General features: G+C 41.6%; 1 protein-coding gene across 2 annotated transcripts in view; it reads left to right on the forward strand.

The window, feature by feature from the left end:
• The window catches only part of Larp4b (La ribonucleoprotein 4B), a 94,171-nt gene extending 77,165 nt beyond the window's left edge, over window positions 1-17,006 (forward strand). For both annotated transcript variants that reach the window (XM_004662200.2, XM_045152341.1), the window contains 5 exons: window positions 5,241-5,286; window positions 7,040-7,204; window positions 10,289-10,413; window positions 10,504-10,612; window positions 13,174-17,006. In XM_004662200.2, coding sequence (XP_004662257.1) covers window positions 5,241-5,286; window positions 7,040-7,204; window positions 10,289-10,413; window positions 10,504-10,612; window positions 13,174-13,461 — 733 coding nt within the window. In that variant the 3' untranslated portion in view covers window positions 13,462-17,006. The remainder of the gene's footprint in view (window positions 1-5,240; window positions 5,287-7,039; window positions 7,205-10,288; window positions 10,414-10,503; window positions 10,613-13,173) is intronic.
• The last annotated feature ends 8,726 nt before the right edge of the window (window positions 17,007-25,732 follow it).

Raw genomic sequence — 25,732 nt, forward strand, 5'->3', positions numbered from 1 at the left:
TTTTAGTCCTCATGCTGTGTCTTTCGTGTCTTCAGTTACTCCTGCACTGAAGCCTTGAACCCCTCAAAGTCATCAAAGTTGGATCCACTTCGTCAAATTCCTATTACTGTTGCTATTTTGACCCCTTCTTAGAATAGTCAAACTCTTTCCAGCAGGTTTTTGGATTACTTTGCCCATCAGAGAAATCATGTCTGTGACATATAGTTCTTAAATATTAAGACTTAAATGTTGAGATCATTCCTTGACTCATAGCTACAGAATGGGTGTTATGTGACCAGATGCATTAGTAATGAAGAATAATGATGATGATTTGAAAGGCATCCTTTGAGTAGTATGTTTTAGCAGCATAAAATAGTCTGTCAATTATAATAGTCACCAGCCACATTAATTCCTAACAGAGTCCCTTTGAAGTTTTAAAAAGCCAGCCATTGACTTCTCTGCTCTAGCTATGGAAGTTCTAGACAACAACTTCTTTCAGTAGACAGCTGTTTTGTGTACACTGAGAATTTGATATTTAGGAAAAAACTACCCTTGTCAATGATCTTAGCTGAGTCTTTGGCTAATGTGCTACACCTTCCACATGAGCAACTACCACTCCACCTGTATTCTGATGGGGAGATTTCTTTTCCCTAACATTCATGAGCCAGCCTCTGCCAGTTTCTATAGTTTCCTTACCTATCTCAACCTTCAAAGAATTGAAGCCAGTGAAGGCCTTAATCTCTCTCAGGTCTGGTCTTGAGGGAATGTAGTAGCTGGTTGATCTTCTATCCAAACTACTATTAACAGTATCTTTTGTTTTCTTACCATTCTTGCTTTCCCTGCCATAGTACTTTTCAATTCCCTCAAGAAATTCTTTTTGACACCAACTTGTCTGATGCCACAGGCCTGACTTTCACCCTTTGGTAATCCTTTTTCACTCAGCTTAATCATTTGTAGATTTTGATTGAAAGTGAGAGATGTGTGACTCTTTTCATTGAAACACACTTCAATGCTAAAGTTCAATATTGTCATGTTCTAGGTAGTAAGGAGGCCTAGAAGGATGGAAGAGATGGAGAATAATTTGTCAGTGGAATGTGAGACCATTTATTAATATATTTAAGTTCAGCATCTTACATGAGTACAGCTCATGGTACCCCAAAACAATTTCAGTAGTAATCTCAGATATCAAATTATGGGCTGGAGAGATGGCTTATCAGTTAAGGCGTTTGCCTGAGAAGCTAAGAACTCATGTTAAAATCTCCAGGTTCCACATAGCCAGGCACACAGTGATGCAAGTGCACAATGTTGTATTTGCACACAAGGGGGCACACATGTCTAGAGTTTGTTCACAGTGGCTGAAGATCCTGGAGTACCTATTTTCTCCCCCCCCTTCTCTCACACACATACACACACACACACACACACACACACACACATTCACTCACTCACTCAGTTTTTTTAACTCAAATTACCATAACAAATAATAGTTATAAAATTGCAAGAATTACTATAGTGTGACACAGATACAAAGTACATATGTGTTATAGGAGAAAAGGCATCAATATACTTACTTGACACAAGGTTGCCACAAACATTCAGTTTGTAAAGCAGTATAGCTGTTGAAGGACTAACATGGAACCCAGTGAGGTCTTCATCTGTGTTTCCGGTACAGCTTGGCAGTTTAACAAGAATCAAGCAGCTGCATTCTCACTATGGCAATGAAATTAGTATCTCTAAAGTTTTGGTGGGTTATAAGAGATAGGCTACAGGCACCATGGCTTAGTAGAGCTGGCACAAGTTGGTTCATTAGGTATTGAAGAATGAAAAGGCAAAGTGGGGGTATTGAATATTGCACAGCTGATGACATCAGATAGCAGACACCAATCCAAGGGTTGATTTTGGCGTTCTTAGAGGCAGGAAGCTTGATGGGGGAAGGAAACCTATAGAGCCAGAGCAAATAGATATCTCCTGAAACAGGGTCCTACCAAGCCAGGCCAGTGCTAGTGTCTCACAGGGGACAGCAGCCATAGATAGGCTCTGTATGGAGAGTGTAAACTGGAAGGACAAATTCCTGTTCCTTCTAGTACTCCCTGTTAATGAAAACTCATGGTGAAGCTTCCTGGCAGAATCCCAGCCATTTCACAGAATGACATAAAAGGTTGAGCTGAGAGTCTATATCTTGTTAACCAATATGCTTTACCTTTTTGGTGACACAGTTGTTTTGTATGTCCCCCAACAGTATTTGAGCTTCCAAATTACACATATAACAGACTTATACTTTTGTCTGTAGGTGCAGACTTTGTCCTAATGGGAGTCTCACCGTCTTCCCAACAAGGGCATCATGTTCTTGCCCAAGTAACTTATAGCCTCAACACTATAGCCCCCTTCACTGAAACACAGGAGAATTTAATACACATTAACATGCACTAAGTGAGCCAAGGAAGATAAGTGTAGTGTCCAGTCTTTACTTAGGAACCCTGAACTCATGAAGCCAGAGTTCATGTGTGGCTACCTTCTTCCCTGTGTTATGTTGCTCTCTCTCTCCAGAGAGTGCACTCACTGGGTACCAGGGCTCATTATCCAAGAGGGTAAAATGGATCCTCCTGAAGTGCTGATCCTCTATAGTAGTCTCCCTCATACTACCTTCTCTTGCTTGGCTGGTTTTTGTTTTCCATTAATTTTTGTGGAACTAAAGCATTGAAAGGCTTCCATAGAGCCCTCAGGGTTTTAGTCATGTGTCTCCTACACTTGGGTACAGCAGCCACCCATAGGGCTTGTCACCCAAGCCTGGGTCAATGACAGGAGGAACCCCAAATACCAGGTGGTCAGTTTTTGTCTCCGTGGAACCACTGTAGTGTCACATAGCAGAAATACTCCTTGCAGTCTAAGACACGCAAGCCACCAGCATTGCAGTTGGTGAGAAGAATCAACTATGTGATGTGACTGCAATTCTCTTCCTAGAATAGTTCTAGGACCACACCTCTGCTTAAGGGACATACTAGATCAGTGTGGTCACAAACCACTTCTACCCTATAGCCACATCTTCACTCAGCAGTTAGTTTGTGAGTGGTGGTCTGTCATTGGAGAATGCTCAAGAGCAAGGAAAGCATTTTATTAGGTATGCTGACAGCAGTGTTGACCAGACCACTTGGCAGTGAGAAACATATCCATGTTACAGATGTGTCCAGTGAGGTGGTGGAGGCTCTGAAGTCAGACCCCACTGGTGTTGATGAATAGGCTACCTACAGTAAAGGGCCAACCCTCTGTGGAACCTGTGCATGATGTCTTGCTTTCCTTCAGGCAGCATCTATAACATTTGTGATCACACCCCTCTCCCAGATTTTATCACTGAGTCTAGAGTCCTGTTGCTTGCCTGTATCCTTCACCCAGATTCATAGCTCCCAGGGGGGTCATCTGTTTGCATGGAGGGCATGGAGCAGCCTGTTTCTGAAGGATGTTTGGGTAGTGTTCATGCCCATCTTTACGGCTTAGTGTCCTACCCAGGGGTCCTTGATAAGGCCCCGTAGAACGCCAGGAGCTACTTCTAGAATAGGTTTTTGTAGAAGTATATGTTTTCTTAGAGAAGGCGTGGGTTTATTCCAGAATCCTAAACATTTTGTAAAGGGGTTACGGAACTAGAAGGTCCATAGAGCACCCTTCTGTGGTACAGAGGTGAAGGGTCTAACCATTCTCTTTGGTTGTGCCACCTTAGGTAAGGACACTGTTTTTTCTTTTTAAATTTTTTTTTTGTTTTATGTTTGTTTATTTGAAAGTGACAGACAAAGAGGCAGAGAGAGAGAGAGAGAATGGGCGTGCCAGGGTCTCCAGCCACTCACTGCAAACGAACTCCAGACGCATGTGTCCCCTTGTGCATCTGGCTAACATGGGTCCTGGGGAATCAAGTCTCAAACCAGGGTCCTTGTGCTTCACAGGCAAGCGCTTAACCGCTAAGCCATCTCTCCAGCCCAAGGACACTGTTTTTTCAATAAAGAAATTAAGATTATATCTGAAGTCCTTGTAATTCAAGGCCTGTGGAGAGTCTGTTCAGTTGATAGGATAAGTAAAAACAAAATTATAAATGAAAATTCATGCATGGTTTGTTTAGACTACCCACATAGCCACATCCAGGGCCATGAAAATGTTTTGGTCATCTCAGGATATATGATGTACCACTTAATAAATGTTTGGGCACTTGTTAATTGTAGTGTTGCAATGCGTGGCATTGCTTCTACAAAAAAAAAATCTGACTTAAGAGATAGAAATGTAGAACATTGTTTACAGGAAGGAAACTTAGGCACTTTGGTGTTTGAAGGTCTGTGGCTTTTGTCATAAGGAGTAAGCAAAGCTTGTAAAGCAGTAGCTTTTAAAGGCTGGAAGGGTTAATGGAGTTGAGTGATGGGTTATTGGGTCTTAAATATTGATGGTAAACATACACATTCCATAACTTACTACTGTCTTACATAGCTTGGTGTCCAATTTAATATATCTTGTCATTCCAGCTCAAAGGGTATTCAAATATTCATATCTTAATAAAAATTCTTAAGTGGCCTTTAGGTATTCTTTTATATACCTATCTCAAAATCAGATTTAGTCCTTTACTATCAACCTTTTGTTGTTGTTTTGTTTAAGCTTTTCTTGTTTTTTGATACATTTTGAAGAGTCTTTCTAGGTTGAACTCAGATTTGCAGGCTTCTTGCTGGGATTACAGAGTGTACCACTGGGCCTTTGCTTCTTTTTAAAGTTAGGCTTTTTCTGTTGCTGTTTTTGTTGTGTTTTTTTGTTTGTTTGTTTTATTTTTGCTTTTCAGGTAGGGTCTTGCTCTACTCCAGGCTGACCTGGAATTCTCTAGGTAGTCAGTCTCAGGGTGACCTCAGACTCATGGTGATCCTCCTACCTCTGCCTCCTGAGTGCTGGGATTAAAGATATATGCCACCATGCCCAGCAGGCATTTTATTTTGTTTCAGGTAGGGTCTCACTGTAGCCCAAGATACCTGGAACTCACTATATAGCCCAGACTGGCATCAAGGTCATGGTGACCCTCCTACCTCAGCCTCCTGAGTGATGGAATGAAAGACATGTGCTACCATACCCAGCAAATTGGGCTTTTAAAGTCAAAATTTATTGTTGGAAGGTTACAAGGTTACATGGTGATAGGAACTGGCCGACTTGGTATGTGCTTTGAATGTATGAACATAGACACACACTCAGTAAATTTTCCAAGTAAGGAAAAAAATAATGGTCTTTGCTTTCTACTCCTCTAGGAAAAATTCCTTTGGCTACCGGAAGAAAAGAGAGGAGAAGTTTACAGTGAGTACATAAAATCCTGTGTCATTTTTGCAAGGTATTTAAGTCTAATACTAAACAAACATGAGAGTTAATTAAATGGATTAAGTCTAAGATATTAGAGCCTTTCAGAAGCCTTTCTTTTTTGTTTTTGTTTTTAAATAATGTGATATCCTTACAGCAATAACAAACAGTTTTGTTGGCCTAAAGAGGAACAGATTGTGGAGTTTTAAAAACAATGGTGACTGGTTTCTGGAGGTTGTTCCATAGTACATAGATATGGGAGCAGTGGAATAGGTGCTGTCAAGATCTTACTCTTCTACACAATGCAGTCTGCATGTGTGTGTCCTGGAAAGGTCCTTGGTGTGGCCAACTATGGAATTTAAAATTCAGCAGCCTCCCTTCTGTTCATTAGGGAATGTTCTAAGACTTGATGGATTCCTGAAACCTGGGACAGTACTCAAACATCTTATCTAAACTCTAACCGTTGTGTTTATAAATATCAAAGTGTGAGATGCAACATTAAAACATGGGCTGGAGAGATGGTGTTGCAGTCAGGTTCACGTTGCTGGCAGAAATCACCTGACCAAGAGCAGCTTGTGGGGAAAGGGGGATTTATTTTGGCTTACAGACTTGAGCTGCATCTCCATCAGGGCAGGGGAAACCGATGGTATGAGCAGAGGGTGGACATCACCTCCTGGCCAACATAAAGTGGACAATAGCAACAGGAGAGTGTGTCAAACATTGGCAAGGGGCTGTAACACCCATAAGCCCACTCCCAACAATATGCTGCCTCCAGGAGGCGTTAATTCCCAAATCTCCATCAGCTGGGAACCTAACATTCAGAACACCTGAGTTTATGGGGGACTCCTGAATCAAACCACCACAGATGGCTTAGCAGTTAAAGCACTTGCCTGTAAAGCCTAAGGACCCATATTTGACTCTCCAGGGCCCATGTAAGGCAGACACAAGGTGATGTGTGTGCTCAGGGTTGCATGTGCCCACTAGGTGGTGCACGCATCTGGAATTCAATTATAGTGGCTAGAGGCCCTGGTGCACCAATTCTCTCTCTTGTACTCTGACATTTAAAAAAATAAATAAATAAAGGCCAGCCTGTTGGGCTTGCCTCAAAAAAAAAAAAAAAAAAAACCCTGGTGCACACCTTTAATCTTAGCACACTGGAGACAGAGGTGAGACCCTACCTTGAAAAACATTTAAATAACAAACAAAACAAAAAAACTAACACACAATTATTTTTCTGCTTCCACTGTCATACAGAAACTTCCTTCTTAGCAACCTCAGAATATGAGTTTCTTTTCTTCAGTTGAGAACATTCGCTGTTTTATCTAAAGGAAGCACAGTCTGGCTTCTTATCTGAGTTGCTACCATCACTGCTTTTGTACTTATGCCTATTACTGAGTATAGCAGAGGACACCTTTTTTCTGTTTGTTTTGGTTTGGTTCCCCCCCCACCCCGCCCCATAGAATGTCATTCTGTCTGATCTGCAAGGCTGATCTGCAGATTTACTGTTCATGGCAGTCGTCCTACCTCTGCCTATGTTTGGGATTAAAGGTGTTTGCCGTTACCCAGAAGGTCTGGTAAGGGCTACTTTAAACAGGCACTGTTATACCACAGTTAATCTGACCATGGAGGACACTTCTGTTTGTTATTTGTAGACTTTTCCAAGCACATGTGGTAGTCAGAAGATTCTTTGCCTTACTTTAGTACTATATTTCTCCACACTTGGCTGACTTCATGTGGTGTCATTCTGTCACAGAGCAGCCAGACTCAGTCTCCAACGCCACCAAAGCCTCCATCACCAAGCTTTGAACTGGGGCTGTCCAACTTCCCTCCATTACCTGGAGCTGCAGGCAACTTGAAAACAGAAGACTTATTTGAAAATAGGCTATCCAGCTTGGTAATAGGATCTTCAAAAGAAAGAGTAAGATAACATATTACAATTCCAATCCTTATTAATATTTACTAAGCCAGGGGTTTTGTGTCAGGCATTTTGTTGGTTAACATGCTTTTTAAAAAAGATCATAAGAGCTTTTCAGTGACCTACAGCAATCACTTGGAATGGTAAGTTCAGCTTTGAACAAGGGGCCAACCCATCCTCTTCCCCTTGTTATCTGCAGAGGTCAGAGGTGGAGTTTATGTCACCAGAAAGAAGCTTAGATTACACTCTTGTTATCATTTCAGAAAGCACAAAATTGAAACCAAAAAAAAAATTAAATTATTTCAGAGGTAATAAAACTTTTAGTAGTTACCATAAGTCAAGTCGTAAGAAGCCTGAAATAACTTCATTATAATGTGTTGGCTTTCAATGAACTCTGTAGATTTACACAAAGTCTCTAGTGATCATCATCCCAAGAAATTTCCTTCCCAGGGCTTCTGCAGTGTGATGTAGCTGAGGAGTTGAAAGTAGGACTTGTTCTGCTACAGCATCAAGGTCTAAAGGCTGTGGACCTTACAAAGTGATCACTTTCTGCCCAGTTACTAACTGGCTAAATGAGTAGGGCTAGAGGATGGAGGGTCTAGTTGCATGGTCCTGCATCTAAGCCTCATTTATGCTGCAGTTATCAACTGTTGCTCTACATCAGAATTGCCCATGTGTCTTTTTCCAGTATAACTCATTTTTGCCTCTGGATTAGGAGGTGGGGTACAGTTCCACAGCACAAGTTCAGAAGCACAGTCGTGAATGCTGCAGCTTCTCATCACTAGGACAGACAGTTTTGCTGCAGAATCTTGAGACTAAGATAAAGTGTGGGGTATAGTCCTTTTCATGATGGTAGGTAGAACATTGCTCCTATTTTTAGCCTTGGATACTGTGTGCATAAAATGATTCTGTAGTTTCTTTTTTTATATAATTTTTTTTTTTTTATTTGAGAGCGACAGACACAGAGAGAAAGACAGATAGAGGGAGAGAGGGAGAATGGGCGCGCCAGGGCTTCCAGCCTCTGCAAACGAACTCCAGATGCATGCGCCCCCTCGTGCATCTGGCTAACGTGGGACCTGGGGAACCGAGCCTCGAACCGGGGTCCTTAGGCTTCACAGGCAAGAGCTTAACCGCTAAGCCATCTCTCCAGCCCTGATTCTGTAGTTTCTAATAGCGATCACATTAGATTTGATGTGTTTTATAAATTACAAGCCTTTACCTTCTACATAATTTCTGATTGCCTTATAAAATGTTGTTACAGAATTGGTGTACTGCAGTAGTCAGGAATTCTACTTTTCAAGCTGTGGCCTCCTCCCTGAGTTAATGGATAAAGGAGAACAGACAGGCTTCTCTGCCTGGTTTCATAAATAGCTGCTTTGAGTGCATATTTTGAGTTTCTGTGTAAAAAGTCTTTTCTTCCATAAAAAGGAATTGCTGCTTTATGAAGGCTGGGCCTGATTCAGTGGCCAGGTGACACACTCTGCACTTCTGCTTTTTAGTGGCTCACCTGTGACAATATCTTAATTAATAGGCCATTTTAGTTTTAGAGCAATGGGGGAATTTGGACATAAGGTTACCGTAAGTCCCTCCCTGGTTGACCTGAGTTTTGCACAGTACAGTCCCTCTGTATCTAAGTAGAGCCAGAATTTAATATATATTGAATGTAAGCACACTTTACAAGTAGAAAGTCTTTGCCCATTCCATGGTTTCAACAAGCTAGAACTCCTCCTACTTGAGCAATTTTAAGAGATTCTGTTTCTTGGGCAGCAAGGGTTTCAAAGTCTTTGGCTAACATCCACCCACAGGTAAGAGTATGAATTGTGCCATTCCCTACTGAAGCCCACCACTTTATTTTACCAGTGAAGGTTTTGCCTGCTTTGAACAGAAATGCATTTAGGAAATTTTTACTTTTTTTACACTTACAACCAGCTCTTGATTTTTGTTTTTTGTTTTGTTTTGTTTTTTTTTGGAGGGGGTACCTTTTGATAGTTACATAATTATGTTACGTACATGATGGATTGAACTTGTACAATAACCATTGGTGCACTTAGGGGAGTTACTGAAGTAAGATCTGGATTCAGGAGGGTAGAGAGATGGCTCACTGTGTAAAGAACTTGGTATGCAAGCACAAGGGGCTAAGTTCAGATCCCCAGAGCCCACATAAATGCCAGGTATGGTAACACATGTCTGTAATCCCATTGCTGGAGAAGCAGAGACAAGGAGTCTTTGGTGGCTCACTGGCTAGTTAATCGAGCAAATGGTTAAACCTGGGTTCAGGGAGAGATTCTTCCTCAAAGAATAAGCTGGAGAATGATTAAGACATCAAATGTCAAACTTTGGCATCTACTTACACGGGCCCACACATCCAGACACACATACCACACAAATGTTTTTTTAAAAAAAAGAGAGAGAGAGAAACAGAGTGAGACATCTTTGCCTTGTGAACTTGGACAACTTAACCTATATATTCCCAGTTTCAGTTTCCCCACCTGTTATATTGGGTTTATTGACACACTACTTCCTAGGGTTGTTCATGGATTCAGTACAAAGTACCCAAATTTAGAGATACAAACATGTAAACCTTTGTTTTTGTAATAGTCATACAAAATGTGATAAATTCCATGCTCAGTAGATATTTGAGTGTTATGATGAGCCCCAGTACACCAGATGAAAATAACAAGGTGCATTTGGTTGTTACTTACTTGAAAAAGCGTGCTTACAAATAATTATAATGTAAATTAAAAAAAAAAAAAAGCCCAGGACATAGAATGGATTCTGCATTTGCTGAGAGGAAGAGGGCTGTGTGCTCTGTAAGCAAAGACAAAACTTGAGGTCTTGTTGATGTTTTCATTGGAACAGTGTCCTTGGGCTGTGACTTGGCAGTTTATCAGGAAGGCATCATGAGTCTTATTCTGTTCTCTTGGGATAAAGTGGACACAGCTCTCTTATGTCCTGACAGGGAGATTAGAAGTAGGCTCTGCCTCGCATTGTGTTTGAAGTTATGGTGCTTATAATAATTAGACATTACTTCTTTTGAAAAGATCTGATGAATGTGTCTTAATCAGTTGTTGCTTTGATCATTTTCAGAGCCTCATTGCAGATGCAAGTACAAACACCATTCCTGTAGTGGTTCCCAGAGAGCCTTCGGTGCCAGCCCCCTGTGTGCTATCAGCAGCCTATGAACGTTCCCCTTCCCCAACCCATTTACCTGAGTGAGTATCCATATTCTGCCAACTGCTGTGTACTGATAGGAGTGACCTGTCATGGTGAATGAGATTCTCATATTAGGTGACATTTTACAGGGATCTCAAAGTGGCAGAAAAGCAGAGGGAAACCCACAGTGTGGACAGACTCCCTTCTACCCCTACTAAGACTGCATGTAAATCAGTGCAGGTAAACGGAGCTGCCACAGTAAGTACCTTCCATCTGCCTTCCTCCACAGCACTCACAGACCCAATGTAGCAAAAGGGCATGGCACTGTCCTACACCTGCTCATTGTTATATTGTACATATATTTTGTATATGATGGGTTTTGGCTTGTGTCTGTGTGTCATCTTTTCTGTACAAAATGTCCTGAATATTTGCTACCCATTTCCAACCAACTGCTCTAGTGATTTCTAGACAGTGATAGAGTTGTCCTATTTCAACAACAAGAAAAGTAACATGATCCCAACTCCTCCTTCTGTAGCATTTACTGTGAATGTATGCCATAAAGAATTAAGCAGAATGGCTGGGAAGAACAAGATAAGTGGCCTGGCTTATTCCCTGACCTAAATTGTAGGTTTAAATCCTACTGATTCTGCCAGGTGTGATGGCTGTTTCAACCCTTGGGAGGCAAAGAGGCAGGATGATCACTCGAAGACCCCTGGTCTACAAAGGGAGTTCCAGCCAAGCGGGATACATAGCAAGACAATGTCTCAAACAATCCCAGTGATATTCTTTCTAATAGTTTCTGACCTTGAATCCAGTATCTCTGATTTGCATCACACTCAGTTTGGTCTTGGTTGAACTGTTGCAATTATATTTGGGAGCTGAGCTTTGAGCCCAGTGAGTTAAGTCTGAAATTATGGCTAGGTATAGTGGCACAGGCCTATAGTCATAGTACTTGGGAGGCAGAAGCAGGAGAATCAATATAGGTTCTAGGTCAGCCAGGCTACTGAGCAAGACTGTGTATGTCCCTACCTCCCCCCTGCAAAAAAAAGTGAGGGATATGAAGATGATTTACAAGCTAGCACCTCTAGCCACTGTAGTCAAACTCCAGACACATGAGCCATCTTATGGGCATGCACATCTGGGTTACATGGGTTCTGGGGAGTCAAACCTTAGGCTTCACAGGCAAACAACCTTAACTGCTAAGCCATCTCTCCAGCACCCACATAAAAATCTGGGCATAAGGTGAAGAGCAATTAAGGAAGACACCTGAAGTCAACCTCTGGCCTCCACACACACTCTTCCTCTCCCCAACCTCTCCCATCATCCTTCCCTCCCTTCTTGCCCCTCCCTCTCAGTCTCATGTATCCCAGGTTAGCCTGGAACTCACTGAGTAGCCAAGGATGACCTTAAATCTCATTTTCCTTCATGCTAGGCAGGCAGTCCATACCAAAAAAGCTTTATTGCCAGTCCATGCCTTCATTGTTTTTAATGCATTGTAGCCCTTTAGTTTGAAATGTGTTTATTAGTTTGGTTGGTTTTGTTAGGTTTTTTGTTACCTGTTTTTTGAAGAGTATCAAGTGTGGTAATACCTGCCTATAATCCCAGCACTCCAGGCATTGGAGGCAGTAGGACTAGAAGTTCAAGGATTTCCTCAGCTATAAAGCAAGTTTGAGGCCAGCCTGACCTATATGAGACCCTGTCTCAACACAAACATACAGACTGTCAGGACCACAGCTGTTTCACTACTCATTGGCCTTGTTCTGCCTGTATCAAGGGAAGCAGGTCCATAGAAAGCAATGTTTGCATCTTTTGCTAGGCATATTTTCCCTTTTCTTGGGCCTCTTAACACTTCTACATTCCCTAGGAATGTTTACAAGCTCCATGTGGGGCAGAGTTTAATTGGTATTATATCACTGTGCCTGTTCTGATGCTGACCTTTCAGTGTGCATGTAGCATGTGTACATGTGGTGTGTGCATATGTATGCATGCATTCACATGGAAGCTAGAGGAAAACATTACTTTTGGTGCCTCCGACTATTGCTCTTTCTACTTTGCTTCCTTGATACAGAGCTCCACTAAACCTGGTTTTTTAGTCAGACTGGATGACCAGCGAGCCCCAGTGAGTGTGGTCTCTGTCCCATATAGGATTGGGATTACAGACATGGATGGCTGTGCCCATATTTTTCACATGGATGCTGGGAGTCAAACTTAGCCCCTTACTCCATCATGTTTGCAGGCAAGCACTCTTACCACTGAGTCATCTCCCCTCCCTCAAATGACCATTTTTAAGAGGTATTCTACAGTATCCAGGTAGGAAAATTGTACTGCTTATCTGTAGTTTAAAAAAAATTTTTTTTCAAGGTAGTTCTTGCTAGCTCAGGCTGACCTGGAACTTACTCTGTAGTCTCAGAGGGCTTGCCTTGAACTCATAGTGATCCTTCTACCTCAGCCTCCCAAGTGCTAGGATTAAAGGCATGTATTACCATGATATCTTTTTTTAAAAAAATTATTTACTTTATGAGAGAAAGAATTGGCATGCCAGCACCTCTAGCCACTGCAGTAAAACTCCAGATAGTGGGCCATCTTGTAGGCATGCATATCTGGCTTACATGGGTTCTGGGGAATCAAACCTTAGGCGTCACAGGCAACTACCTTAACTGCTGAGCCTTCTCTCCAGCCCCGTTATAATCACTTTTAATATAAAAACACCTGGGAAGATGAAAAGTTACTTAATTGAAATTTTATCATACAAAGCTTGATTTTTTTTTTTTTTTTTTTTGGGTCTGTCCTGATGTAATCCTATATTTGTCTGCTTTCAGGAAATGCGAAAGCCCAGTTATGCAGAGATTTGTCAGAGAACGAGTAAAGAGCCTCCTTCCTCCCCATTGCAACCCTCAAAAGAACAGAAGCCAAGCACTGTCGGTTGTGGGAAAGAAGAGAAGAAGCTTGCTGAGCCTGTGGAGAGATACAGGGAACCACCTGCCCTCAAGTCCACTCCTGGAGCCCCCAAAGACCAGAGGAGGCAGCCTGGGCGCCGACCCTCACCACCAGCTGTTGGGAAGCGTCTCAGCAAAGAACAGAACACTCCCCCCAAGTCTCCTCAGTGAAAACTGGATACCTGGGAGGGGTCACAAAGAGTGTATTCACCACAAAAGAAACTCTCCCCACTTAGAGAATGAGCCGCTGGTTAGGAGCTTGCAGTGTCTAGGAGGCCCATGGGATGCCTGCAAGTTATTTTTCTTCTGTGAGTTGGATTTTTCCCCTCTTGAAAAAAATCTATTTTTCAGGATTTAATTAATATAAACCTTATTTTAGGTTGGTGCTTAACTGGAGGTGATGCATAAGTCTGATTTTTTTTTTCAGGATAGAAAATGCATTCTAATAAATTGTTATTTTTTAATTAAGCCTCCACATGGCTCTGAATGCAAGGTATATATGAGTTTTCTAAATTAAGGGACTATGCCTCTTCATTTTTATTTATTTTTTTTTTAAATAACTGGTCTGCAAGTGCACATGGTTCAGGTATCCCAGTAGATGGGTAAGGCTGGCAGTGCCAGGTCACTGACATACTGGCACTGGAGCTGTATTTTCAACTGTTAACAGATCATTCTAGCTTTAAAAAAAAAAAGATACGTATATGTATGTATATATGCATATATATACATATATGTGTGTGTATATATATATATATGTGTGTGTATGTATGTGTGTGCATATATATGTATATATATACATAGATAGGTAGGTAGATAGATAGATAGATAGATACTTTTTTAATCTAGTGGGCAGAATGAACCTGCACAGAGCACTCGAAAAAGATTCAATCCTTTGAGTTTTGATGTACTGCAAGCAAGTAACCAGCTTCTCACTCCAGTTCCAAGTGGCTATTACAGAAAATAAATTCAAAGCACATTGTGAATAGAACCTAAATGAAAATATCAACCTTGTTGCCCACTGACACCACACCATGAAGGTGACCCATGATGTCGTTTTGATCTCTGTGAGCTGGCTGCCTGGCTCCTGGCCTGTATGCCTGTTCTGTGCACATTTCTGTCATGTCTCCCCCAAGCACTCTCATTGGAGAGTCCACATCTTAGCCAGCTCCATGTGGATGTCTTCCTGTACTTCTGCATCAGCACATGGATTTCAAAGTATGTAACCGTGACAGAATGGTGTTTTTGGGTTTCACCTCTCTTTGGCTGGTGGAGGACAGAAATTTCTGCTCTTTTTACCTCCAAGATGAGGGCCTCATTGATTCACTTCTAGAAGTACTGCACTTCTGAAGAACAAGAATGCACTAAAGTTAGCAAGTTTATAATAAAGTTAAATATAAATTATTTTGTTTTTAAATGCCTCAAACTTTTCTTTAAGTGTTCTAAGCAGCAGACATTAAAATATTTCTTGCTAAATGTAACCATACAGTTTATTCCACAAAATGTTATTTAACAAGACTGAGGTTATTTTTTTTAAAGACAAAAATGATTTCCATCCAATATTTAAAGACTTGAATTTTATTTAAACTTGAAAATGACTTTGCCTTAACTTTTGTATAAGACAGCTTAGAGCTCATGGAGACCGGCCCCTGGGTTGGCAGGAGTGGATCAGAGTTACTCAGTTACCATGTGGATCTCTTGTAGTTTGCTGAGTAAGCATACTGTAGTACAAGAACTAGCAGTAGTTTTTGTAATGTACCTTACAGATCTTCAACAGTTGATCTTTTTTCAGATTGTTGAAAACTCCTGTAAATGCAAATAGTCGATACTGTATTAATATGTGCACTTGGGAGTGCTTGGCTTGTACAGTTGTAAATAATCAGAACATATTAAAAAGGTACCCTACAGAGAAAAATCTGATAAAAATTATTGATATATTATAAATGTTGCTGTTGAGCTGGATGTAGATAAACTAAATGTTGTGGTTTGAGTATTTTAATTTTTTGAGGTTTTTTATTTTCCTTTCTTATACTGGTGTGTTGAACTGGTTCTGATTCTGCCTCTTTGCTGCAAAAGGAAATGGAAAGTCTTACAAAAAGCCTTCAAATGCTTCATGCTCTTAAAAAGTATGTAAAAGCATACTAAGCATGTCTAATGTGAAGGGGATTTGAAGTAAAAGCAGAAACTGGTAGGATTGTCAAATGAAATTTAAAAATATCTACTAATTAAAATCATATTACTACCTGTGATTTATCCTGCCAGAGGAAAAGATGCCTGCTGCATTGACCGTTTTCCTTCAGAGCAGTTTTCATTCAGAGACATAGGAGTAAACACAGTGCTGATATTTTAAATGCCTGGTAAGGAACATAGGAATGAATTTTCTTGGAGCTGTCAGATCACTGACAGTCAAAAACAATTGATCTCTTGAGCCCAAACAGATAGTATAAACGCTGGAAGGTGAGCTCTCAGACCTAGGGTCTTTAATGTCACATCTTTGCTGGAAGAGGGGCCAATGTATTGTGAGCCATCCTCATCCCCAAATTACAGTGCTCACACAGTGAGTCCTTGGTTTTTGTTTTTTTGTTTTGTTTTTAATTTTTTAATGAGAAATTCTTTCCCTAAGGTGTCAGCATTGCAGCTTGAAGCATGTATGGCAGAGCCAGCCATAGGTGCTTACTGTTTGCTGGCCAGAAGTATGAAACCTAGCCGCCACACACAGGCACGGGAGCAGGTAGGCACGTGGAATTGCAGGTCCTCCAGGTGAGGGTGCTGCTTGCCGGCTGGACAGGTCAGACACTGTAATTACTGTGTAACCAGGTACAGCCTGGCATCAGGAGCTAAAACCTTGCTCAGATGTGATTTATTTTATAGCACTCTTTAAAGGAAGCAAAGATGATACGCCAAATAGCTATATAATGTCAAAGCAAAAACCTGATAATACTTTAAGATTTTCCACCCAGAAAAATATGGAAGTGATCGCCATAGGGAAGCTGTGAGGGTGCGTGCAGGTGCATGCAGCTTTTGCTGTGTCACATACAGCAAATGATAATGTGGTTTTGCATACCTTTTTTTTTTTTTTGGACAATTTACTCATTCCTCTCAGTATCTCAAGTTATAGAATTAGAGATACAGCAGCCACAAATGACTGTAACTTGTAAAATTGTGTGGTGATACTTAATTCTCATTTGAAAATACAGGAATAGGAATGTGACTCCATTTTACCAGACATGAATTTCAAGTAATCACTAGTAGCAGTTGGTGTCATGATGTCTCTTATCAGTCCTTCCTGCCATTGTATCTCACTGGTTGCCACTAGTGAGTGGCAAAAACGTCTTACATTGCTGTATTAGGGTTTCTGCAGTTTACATTTTAAAACTGGTGTGGTGTCTCACAGCAAGCAACTGATGGTGCATACCTGTCTTTGTGTTCCCGTCAGTGAGCTGTAGTTGTGGGTTTGTGTGCTTTGTGGCCTGCTCCACAGAAAGCAGCAGACAATCGAGGATTCCAGGAGCACTAATGCTGGGAGTCGCAGGATGGGAGTGTAATGTGGAAGCTTTCTTGAGGGCTTTTGTTTGTTGTTCTCCTTCTTTTCTTTAAGACTGGAATCAAGCTTACATGTAAACTATTGGTAATTTAAGTTTCCTTTTGTGTCATTCAGTGTAAAATTGTCTAATTTGAAAAAAATGTAGGTTATGAAAAATAAAGATTTAGGCACTGTTTGATTTTTCTTTTGATTTTTTTAATTAAAATTTTCTTCATGAATGTATCTTTTTTAAAAATCATCTTTTTGTTTTTATCTCTTCCCATCAGTGGAGGTACAGAGGAATACATGGATACCTGAAATTAGTTTGAAGTGTAAAGGCTTCTTAGCCCCTTGTGTAAATTGACCACAGCTAAAGGTTTGGTTTCCCCCTTGCATGTTGAGGTGTGCCAAATGAGTTCAAGTCCAAGTGTTGAAGAGGCTGGGTGCTTGCCTATTTTTCACAAAAGGTTGGGTTCAATCACAAGAACCACAGAAGACTGCAATCCCAGCACTCAGGAGTAAAGGTGAGAGAATCAGAAGTTCTAGGTTGTTCTGGGCTTCATAAAGAGTTGGAGCCCTGCCTGAGATACAGAAGACCCTTTTCAAAATGGGTGGGAAAAGTATTCATGAGATAAATCTTGAAACCCAACATTTACCACAAAAGCCATTATCTCAGTGTCAGAGGGAGATGTGTAAGTTATTTCAGCTTGGTGTTGAACCAGTGGGGTTTTCTCAAGAACGCAGTGACTGACTTCTAGAAGTAATGGAGATGACAGTAAAGAGTCAAAGGTGAGTGATAATTCTGAGTATGTGCTTTTTTGGTTTTTCAAGGTAGGATCTCACTGTACCCCAGGCTGACCTGGAATTCACTATTGATTCTCAGGGTGTCCTCGAACTCACAGCAATCCTCTCACCTCTGTCTTCCAAGTGCTGGGATTAAAGGCGTGTACCACCACGCCTGGTGTATGTGGTTTTTAAAGTGTTGACTTTCTTTGAATTGCTTTTCCCATTTTTCTTTTGGATTATCTTTTTCTTACCGATACTGAGCTATGAATCCTTTGTTGAATATCTTAAAAGTACTCACAAACTAACAGGTATCTTAACTTGATTTATAGTAGCAACTTTACAGTTTTTATTTAGTATGTAGTAAAATTTACCCATCTCATTTGTGGCTTGATGGTCTTAGTCTCACTTAGAGTCTTTCCCTACTCTAAAGTCATAAAGATGATTTTTTTACATGTCTTTAATCCAGTGGTCTGAGGCAAGGGCCCAATTTTACTATATGCAAAGTTGCTTTTCCCATTATCACTAACTGATTAGTTTACTATTTGTCCACTGATTTGTAACGTTCCTTTGTCTCCCCAGGGTAACCACCCAAATATGCCTGGATGTCCATTTAGGCGCTCTTGTTTGTGTTTCTGTATAGAACCATAGTATTTAATTCACCCATCCTTTGCCATTGCTAAGAACTCTTCTGTATAATAAACACATTACAGATGAAATCGCTGTGCCTCATGGAGACAGGAATATATCCATCTGAATCACCATCACATGTTCTGGGTGCACTGCAGTGGAGGGGCTCAGTAGATGCATGTTCACTTCAGTATTTTTTGATTATACTTTTTTGTGCAAAGCATTGGCCTTGTAAATTTAGAGTGGGTGTGTTTGGCTGTGCCACATGACAAACCCTCCAATAAAGCTTGGTAACTTACACAGATAACCTGCCCTGTACTTGGCTGCTAAGCTTTGTGAGGTGGTTTTCCTGGTGGTCAGAACCAAACCTCGATGTTTTAAATATTTACCCCTCTCCCACAAAACAAAATTAAAACAGTGCAGCTCATTCCTTGCCATCTTTATATATTTTAATGCTGAAATCATGTTCACTAAACCACTGGGTACAACAGAACACACCCGCCTCTCCAGCAAATGGCCACATATTACTGGTCCTGGTGAGGTATAAGCAATTTCTGATCCAGGTAAACTTGTATTGAAGTCTCTGCAGGATATTTTTATTAATATATTCCTGGGTTCTCAATAGGGGCACAACAGGAGTGCCTAGAGGACCACCCTAGATGCCACAGTCTTCAGTTTCCTAGGGTTCACAGAATGTGAGTTCTTGGTAGTCCTCAGTGAGCATGAAACACTATAATGTGTGCAAGTAGAACACATGGCTGCATAGGCTGGGTCCTGCCCTGGAGATAACAAAGTAGTCAGGGCCATGTGCAGTGTTGGGAGGCTGTTGAAAGCCATGTTTTCTGGGTAGTCTTGCTGCTTGAGCTGACCAACAGTGATGTATCACAGGAGAGGAGGGTTAGCTTCACTACAGGTTTTAAGGCTGCTTGTTTCTTGAACTAAGTGGAAAAAAGGGAGCCTGTAGAAGGGGCTACAGCCTCCCATGCACATTGCCTTCTTAGGGCAAGCCCCTGTCCCCCCAAAAAATTATCAATCCAGTGTCAAGATTTTGTTGAACATGGGCTGGAGAGATGGCATAGTGATTAAGGCACTTGACTACAAAGCCCAAGGACCCATGTTCAATTTTCCAGGTCCCACATAAGCCAGATAAGCAAAGGTGAGGCAAGTGCTAGGTGGCACATGCGTTGAGTTCGATTGCAGTGGCTGAGGCCCTAGTGCTAATTCTCTCTCAAATAAAAAAAAATGTTTAAGAAAATATAAAGATGTTTTTTGAACAACTGGCTCCTTAATGCATGCTGGATTATCACATAACACTTCTACTCAGTGTAGGTAGAAATGGCTCTTAAATGGTTCTTAGAACAACAGCATAGGGTATTGAAAGTAAAATGAGTCAACTGTGAGGGGGCTTGTTATTGGGCCATAGCAGTATTTCCTAAGTACCATGTCCTCAGAGAGCTCTGCACATCTGCTTGGTCATAGAGGGAGCACTTGTTAAAAATCTGATTTTTGCTCTAACCCAGGCCCACTAAACTCAGATTGTATGCCTAAAAAGTGATTAAAAGTTCCCAAGTGATTTGTGATTGGACTGATTTGGCATAGTCTGATGGAGGAGGAAGGGCTGGTGCACCATGGGTCTTAACACTGTGACTCAGTGTTAGCCCTGTCTGGAAATTCTCAACCCTGTTTATTCCAAGGAATGACTAAATAAATGTGAAGTGTTGAGAGGATGTGGAACAGTGCTGGAGCTTCCCATTCTGTTTTACACACTCTTAAACTCAGTCTGGTCTTCCTCTTTCCAGACAACTTGAGGTGCTTAGGATAATTTACCAGACTTAAAACTCCAGAAGTTCTACTATCCTGGAAGTTACTGCCTAAGTGTGTGCAGGGCATTCCTCACAGCTGTCTCACCAGTCTTCCTGGACCCACTAAGTTTAGCAATAACTAGGGTAAAGGACGTGCCTAGAATATAGTGAATTAGGTGGGCAGTTTCCCAGCCGTAGACTTGGAAAACTGCTCAGAGCCCAGTGGTTGAATACATAGGCACTGTTTCTGCACAATGCTCCCAGCACCACTGGAGAAGGACTTCCCTGAGGGCAAGCTTCTGGATCTAACATGAGTCTAGTTTCCAAGGTGAGATAGATGCCCTTGGGCTGGCATGCTCCTCCCTTGAATACGGGGCTCCAGGTGCTGTTGTCATGTTCCTCTGGCACCAACAGCTTTGATAGCTGACTAAGGTACAGCAAGAAAGGTCTTGAGCCATGAGGTTACCAAAGAAAAAGCACACAAACCCTCAGAGACCCGTGCCTGACACTTGTCTCAAACCAACACTACTAAAAGCTGCTAAACTACATTTTTTTTTTCTTGGTATTAATCTTGTTTCTTTTCCTAGTTTCTTGAGGACCTGGATAATTTATTAAAAATCCTGCTTTCTAATGTAAGCATTTTAGTGCCATAGCATTTCCTTTCAGCATCTCTCAGCTACATCCTAGCTCTGAGTTGTTTTAGGTTTCCTTTGTACCAATGCATTATTTATTAGTGTGTTACGTAACTTTCAAGTAGCTGGAGATTGTCCTGTTTTCTTCCTATTAGTAATTTCTAGGGTGATTCCCCTGTGGCCAGGGAACTCTGCTTTCATTCAGCCCTGTTGAATTGTCCAAGGATGGTTTTATGGCTCAGTATGACTAATGTTTTATATAAATGTCACTTATGTCTTCTTGGTCAAGCATGCCATTCACTTCTATTATTTGCTGACTAACTTACTGAGTGGAGTGTTGAGGTCCCCAATTGTAATAGTAGATGCATCTATTTCTGTTGTCTTCCTGTGTTTCTTTCTAGTACAGTGAGTTGTTTTTTTTTTTTTTTCATGTATTTTGAAGCTTTGTTGTTTGGTGCATGCATGTTAAGAAGGTTGCTGTGTCTTGTTGGATCTGCCCTTCTGTCATTAAATAATCTTCCTCTAAGCCTTGTAATTTTCTTTTCTCTGAAGTTTTATTTGATATTAATAGAACTATTTCTGCTTTTTTCCTTTTCCCTGATGTTTGGATGATAAACTGTTTTCCATCCTACTTTCAATCCACTGTTACCATTAGATCTGAAGTTAGTTAATTTTACACAGGGTAGAGTTGGTTGTGTTTTTAAATCTACTCTGTCAATTTTGGACTTTATAGTGATTTTTCCTCCATCTTATTTTTGTTCTCCCATTTGCCCTTTGTAAAAATTTGCTGTTCTGTTTCTTTTTCTTGCCTTCTTGAGTATTATAATTTGATAATTCTATTATTTAAAATATTCTTATTTATTTATTTGCATGCAGAAAGAGAGGGAGGGAGAGGATGAATGCACCAGGACTTCTTGCTGCTGTAAATGAACTCCAGATGGATGCACCACTTGGTGCATCTGGCTTTATGTGGGAACTTAGGAATCTAATGTGGACCATCAGGCTTCACAAAACAGGTACCTTCAACCACTAAGCCATCTCCCCAACCCACAATTTGCTGATTCTTTTTGTTGTTTTGTTTTGTTCTGGTTTGTTTTGTTTTTCGAGGTAGGGTCTCTTTAGCCCAGGCTGACCTGGAATTCACTATGTACTCTCAAGGTGGCCTTGAACCCTTGATGATCCTCTTACCTCTGCCTCCCAGATGCTGTGATTAAAGGCGTGTACCACCACGCCAGGCTAATTCTTAATCTTTAACCAGAAAAGATGCGGAACAGTAGTGATCTGTGCCCATCCAGTTACCTTTGCTAGCGGGGACCCTTGTATATATAGCTTCTTATGCAGCTGCCCTCTCTGGCCAGGAATCAAGCGAGTGTTCTCCCTCTAAACCTGCTGCATTGTTTTTCAAATGGGATTTCAACTGTACTTACTTCCTGAGGACAATTTTATTCTGTGTGCACAGCCAATAGTACCCAAGATTTTTAAGAAACTGACTATCTGAGGATGGTTTGGTCCCAAGTTTCAAGCAACTCCATTTTTCTGGCCACTGGTTGCTGTAGGTGGGCTGATGAGATACAGGAAGGTGTGAGAGCATCTGGAAGAACCTTACCTCCTAGGATAATTTCCGGGAAAGCTCATCCCTTTTCCCGAGTGGTCTGGGTTGAGGGTATAAATACTGGACTAAGAATAGCAGAAACATGAGAGGGGGACAGCCTGAGACCAGGCACTGTCAGAGTTTAGGGAACCATGAGAAGGTAGTGGTATCACAAACCCTGAGTCAAGGCAGTCTTGGAGCCTTAGCTGCCTTCAGAGTCTTCAGGGAAATGACCTAACAGGCCCTTTGACTTAAGCCAGTTTGTACTAGACTTGTTATGCAATAGGGTACTTTTGAAAACTATAGAAGAGTAGATTCTTTTGTTTGTTTGTTTGCTTGTTTCTTGAGGCAGGGTCTCACTTTACCTCAGGCTGACCTGGAATTCACTATGTAGTCTCAGGGTAGCCTCAAACTCACAGTAATCTTCCTACCTTTGCTTCCTGAGTGCTGGTATTAAAGGTGTGCACCACAACACTGACCAGAAGAGTAGTAAATTCTATGATGCATGTAAATATCTAGCTTATGGCCCAGTTAAGTTTTTTTCACTATTGTTACTGAAACTGTCCACAGTAAAATGTGGAATGTCAGTCTCAGGCTGTGGCACCCCAAAGCCTTCTGAAGGAAACTATTTCCATCTACAACCTGTCAAGGAAACAAACATGTGTGACCCACTGGCAGCTGTGGGCATCTTACCCAGAGCAGGCAGTCCATAAATACACTTTCCAGAAGAGATGAGTAGGTTTCCCCATAGACTTGAGGACTATACCTGAGGGCCAGGGATGAAAGCATCTTGGTGCTCTGGGTCACAATGTGCAATTTCAAGGCATCTTAAATATGCACATTATTTTCTCCAAATAAAGAAAATTATGGTTAAAGAGTGGTTCTGTTGCCTGAAGTCCAGGCACCCTGCTCCCCAGCCTGCAAAATCATGCCGTTGAGGCCAAAGGCAGACACTGGTTTCACAGCCCAAGAAGGATGTGAGTAGGTCTCTCAGGAATCATAGAAATGCCTTTTTACTACCAGGGGAAAATGGGCCTCACCCTTCCTCTTAGAAACAGCCAGGTGAGCTTGTTCCTATTGGCAGCCAAAACCCTCAGGTTGGAAGAGTCCCTAAAGGGACCTCATTGCAGAGCCTTCACCAGGACTGATTCCACATTGGCCCCAAGGAGCCACACAACTGGTGTTATCTACAGCACAGCTCACAGCATAGCCAGCTTACACTGACCACAGACATGCAGCAAAGCAAATGGCCTCCCATACAGCAGATCTTGGGTGATCACATGTTACCCCACAATTCCCACATGCTCAGGAAGTCTCTCCAGAAAGTCAGGCTCGCCTGGGTGCACAGGGCCCTTCCCACCTCTAGTCAGGACTCCAGGAACAAGTGAATTACTGAGATGAACCTTACTCTCTTCCTTCCTCTGGCTCCATCTGTCCCAACCTTGGCCAAATAGATAACTATCCATAGCTTGTGACCAAGTTGTATAGGATCTAACTCAACACTGCCATGTGTGAGATTGTAAGCATCCTACTGACCAGAGTAGCAAGTAAAAAGTTTTGAAATAATAAACTCAGAATGCCTGCAATATGTTGATGTCAATATATAATCAGTATAAAACAGTTTGCAAGCCGAGTGTGGTAGCACATGCCTTTAACCCCAGCACTCAGGAGACAGAGGTAGGATCACCATGAGTTTGAGGCCACCCTGAGACTACATAGTTAATTTCAGGTCAGCCTGGACCAGAGTGAGACCCTACCTCAACAACAACAAAAAAATTTGCATTTTTTTTCTACAATAGGGATGATTTGAAACCTTTGGTGTATGTAAAGACAAAAGGCCAGAAATAATAAAAGCAAAAATCCCCATACTTCAAAAATCAGTCTCTACTTGTTAGGCTTGGAACCTGACCCAGTGACCTGTGGTGTCTTATACAAACATTTAGAGGCTAACTCCCAGTGACCCATGGTGCCTGACCCCAAATGACCATTCTCGAGAAAGACAACTGGTGCTGTAAAATTTCTGCCTATGAGCTGGAGTGAGGCTCAGCCAGTAAAGTGCTTAACTTGCAAGCAGAAGAACCTGAGTTTGGATACCCCAAACCCATGTAAAAATGCTGGTCACTGAGCTATAAACATTCTGTTATGGATGGTGGAGGAAGAAAAAAATTTTTTCAAAGTAAAAAAGGAATTAATTGGGAAGAGATTGGCACAAAGGAGGGGAACAAGAGAAGGCAAAAGGAGGAGATTATGATCATAATGCATTATATATGAATGAAAATGGTCAATGAAAAGTTAAAATAGGGGTTGAAGAGATGGTTTAGTAGTTAAGGAGCTTGCCTGCAAAGCCTGGCATCTGGCCTCTGGGGTTCCCCAGTGCCCACATAAGCCAGATTCACAAAGTGGCATACATCATTCTCTCTGTGTCTCTTTCATGTTTGCAGATATTTTTTTAATTTTTTTGTTTATTTTTATTTATTTATTTAGAGCGACAGACAAAGTGGAGAGAGAAGGGCATGCCAGGCCCTCCAGCCACTGCAAATAAACTCCAGATGCTTGTGCCCCCTTGTGCATCTGGCTTACGTGGGTCCTGGGGAATCAAGCCTCGAACTGGGATCCTTAGACTTCACAGGCGAGCACTTAACCACTAAGCCATCTCTCCAGCTCAATAAATGTTCTTTTAAAAAGTTAAAAATAGTCCAGCATGGTGGCACATGCCTTGAATGCATTTGGGAGGCAGAGGTTGGAGGACCCCTGTGAGCTCAAGGCCAGCCTAGGACTGCAGAGTAACTTTCGGGTCAGCCTGGGCTAGAGTGAGACCCTGCTTTGAAAACCCTTCCCCCCCAAAAAGTTAAAAATGTTTTAAAGTGCCCAGGCATGGGGTGGGAAGATGGTTCAGTAAAGGCACTTGCTTGCAAAAGTCTGCCAGCCTGGGTCCAATTCTCAAGATGCCCAAATAAGCCAGATTTAAACAACAACAACAAAAAAAGAATGCAGTGTTTATTTGCAGAAACAAGAGGCCCAGGTGTGCCCATACACATACACACTTCTGCAGATAAAAAAATTAAAATGCCAAGTATGTTGGTACACACCTGTAATCCCAGCACTGAGGAGGCAGGCAGACAAGAAGATCCCCTAAACTGGCCAGCCAGTTTAGCCCACTTGGTGAGTTCTAAGGGGGAGTCAGAGAGAGACCCTGTTTCCTAATAAGGCAGACAAGCACCTGAGAGGAGTGACACCCAAAGTTGTTCTCTGACTTCCAAATGCACACTCACCCACATGTGTACATATACATGCTCACAAACAATCCTGTTTAACTAGGTAGAGACATCCTGTTCCTTCAGATATGGACTCTATAGAGATAGCCCATGAGGCATTACTGAGTAACCACAGACTACACCAGCCAGGCCTTCCCTTCTCCAGGAGCACATCTGCTATGGCTGCTGTGCCACAGGGCATCTAATGAACTCTCTGTTTATGCCTTTTC

This window comes from Jaculus jaculus, chromosome 6 (genome assembly GCF_020740685.1).
Source record: "Jaculus jaculus isolate mJacJac1 chromosome 6, mJacJac1.mat.Y.cur, whole genome shotgun sequence".
NCBI classification, from domain to species: Eukaryota; Metazoa; Chordata; class Mammalia; order Rodentia; family Dipodidae; genus Jaculus; species Jaculus jaculus.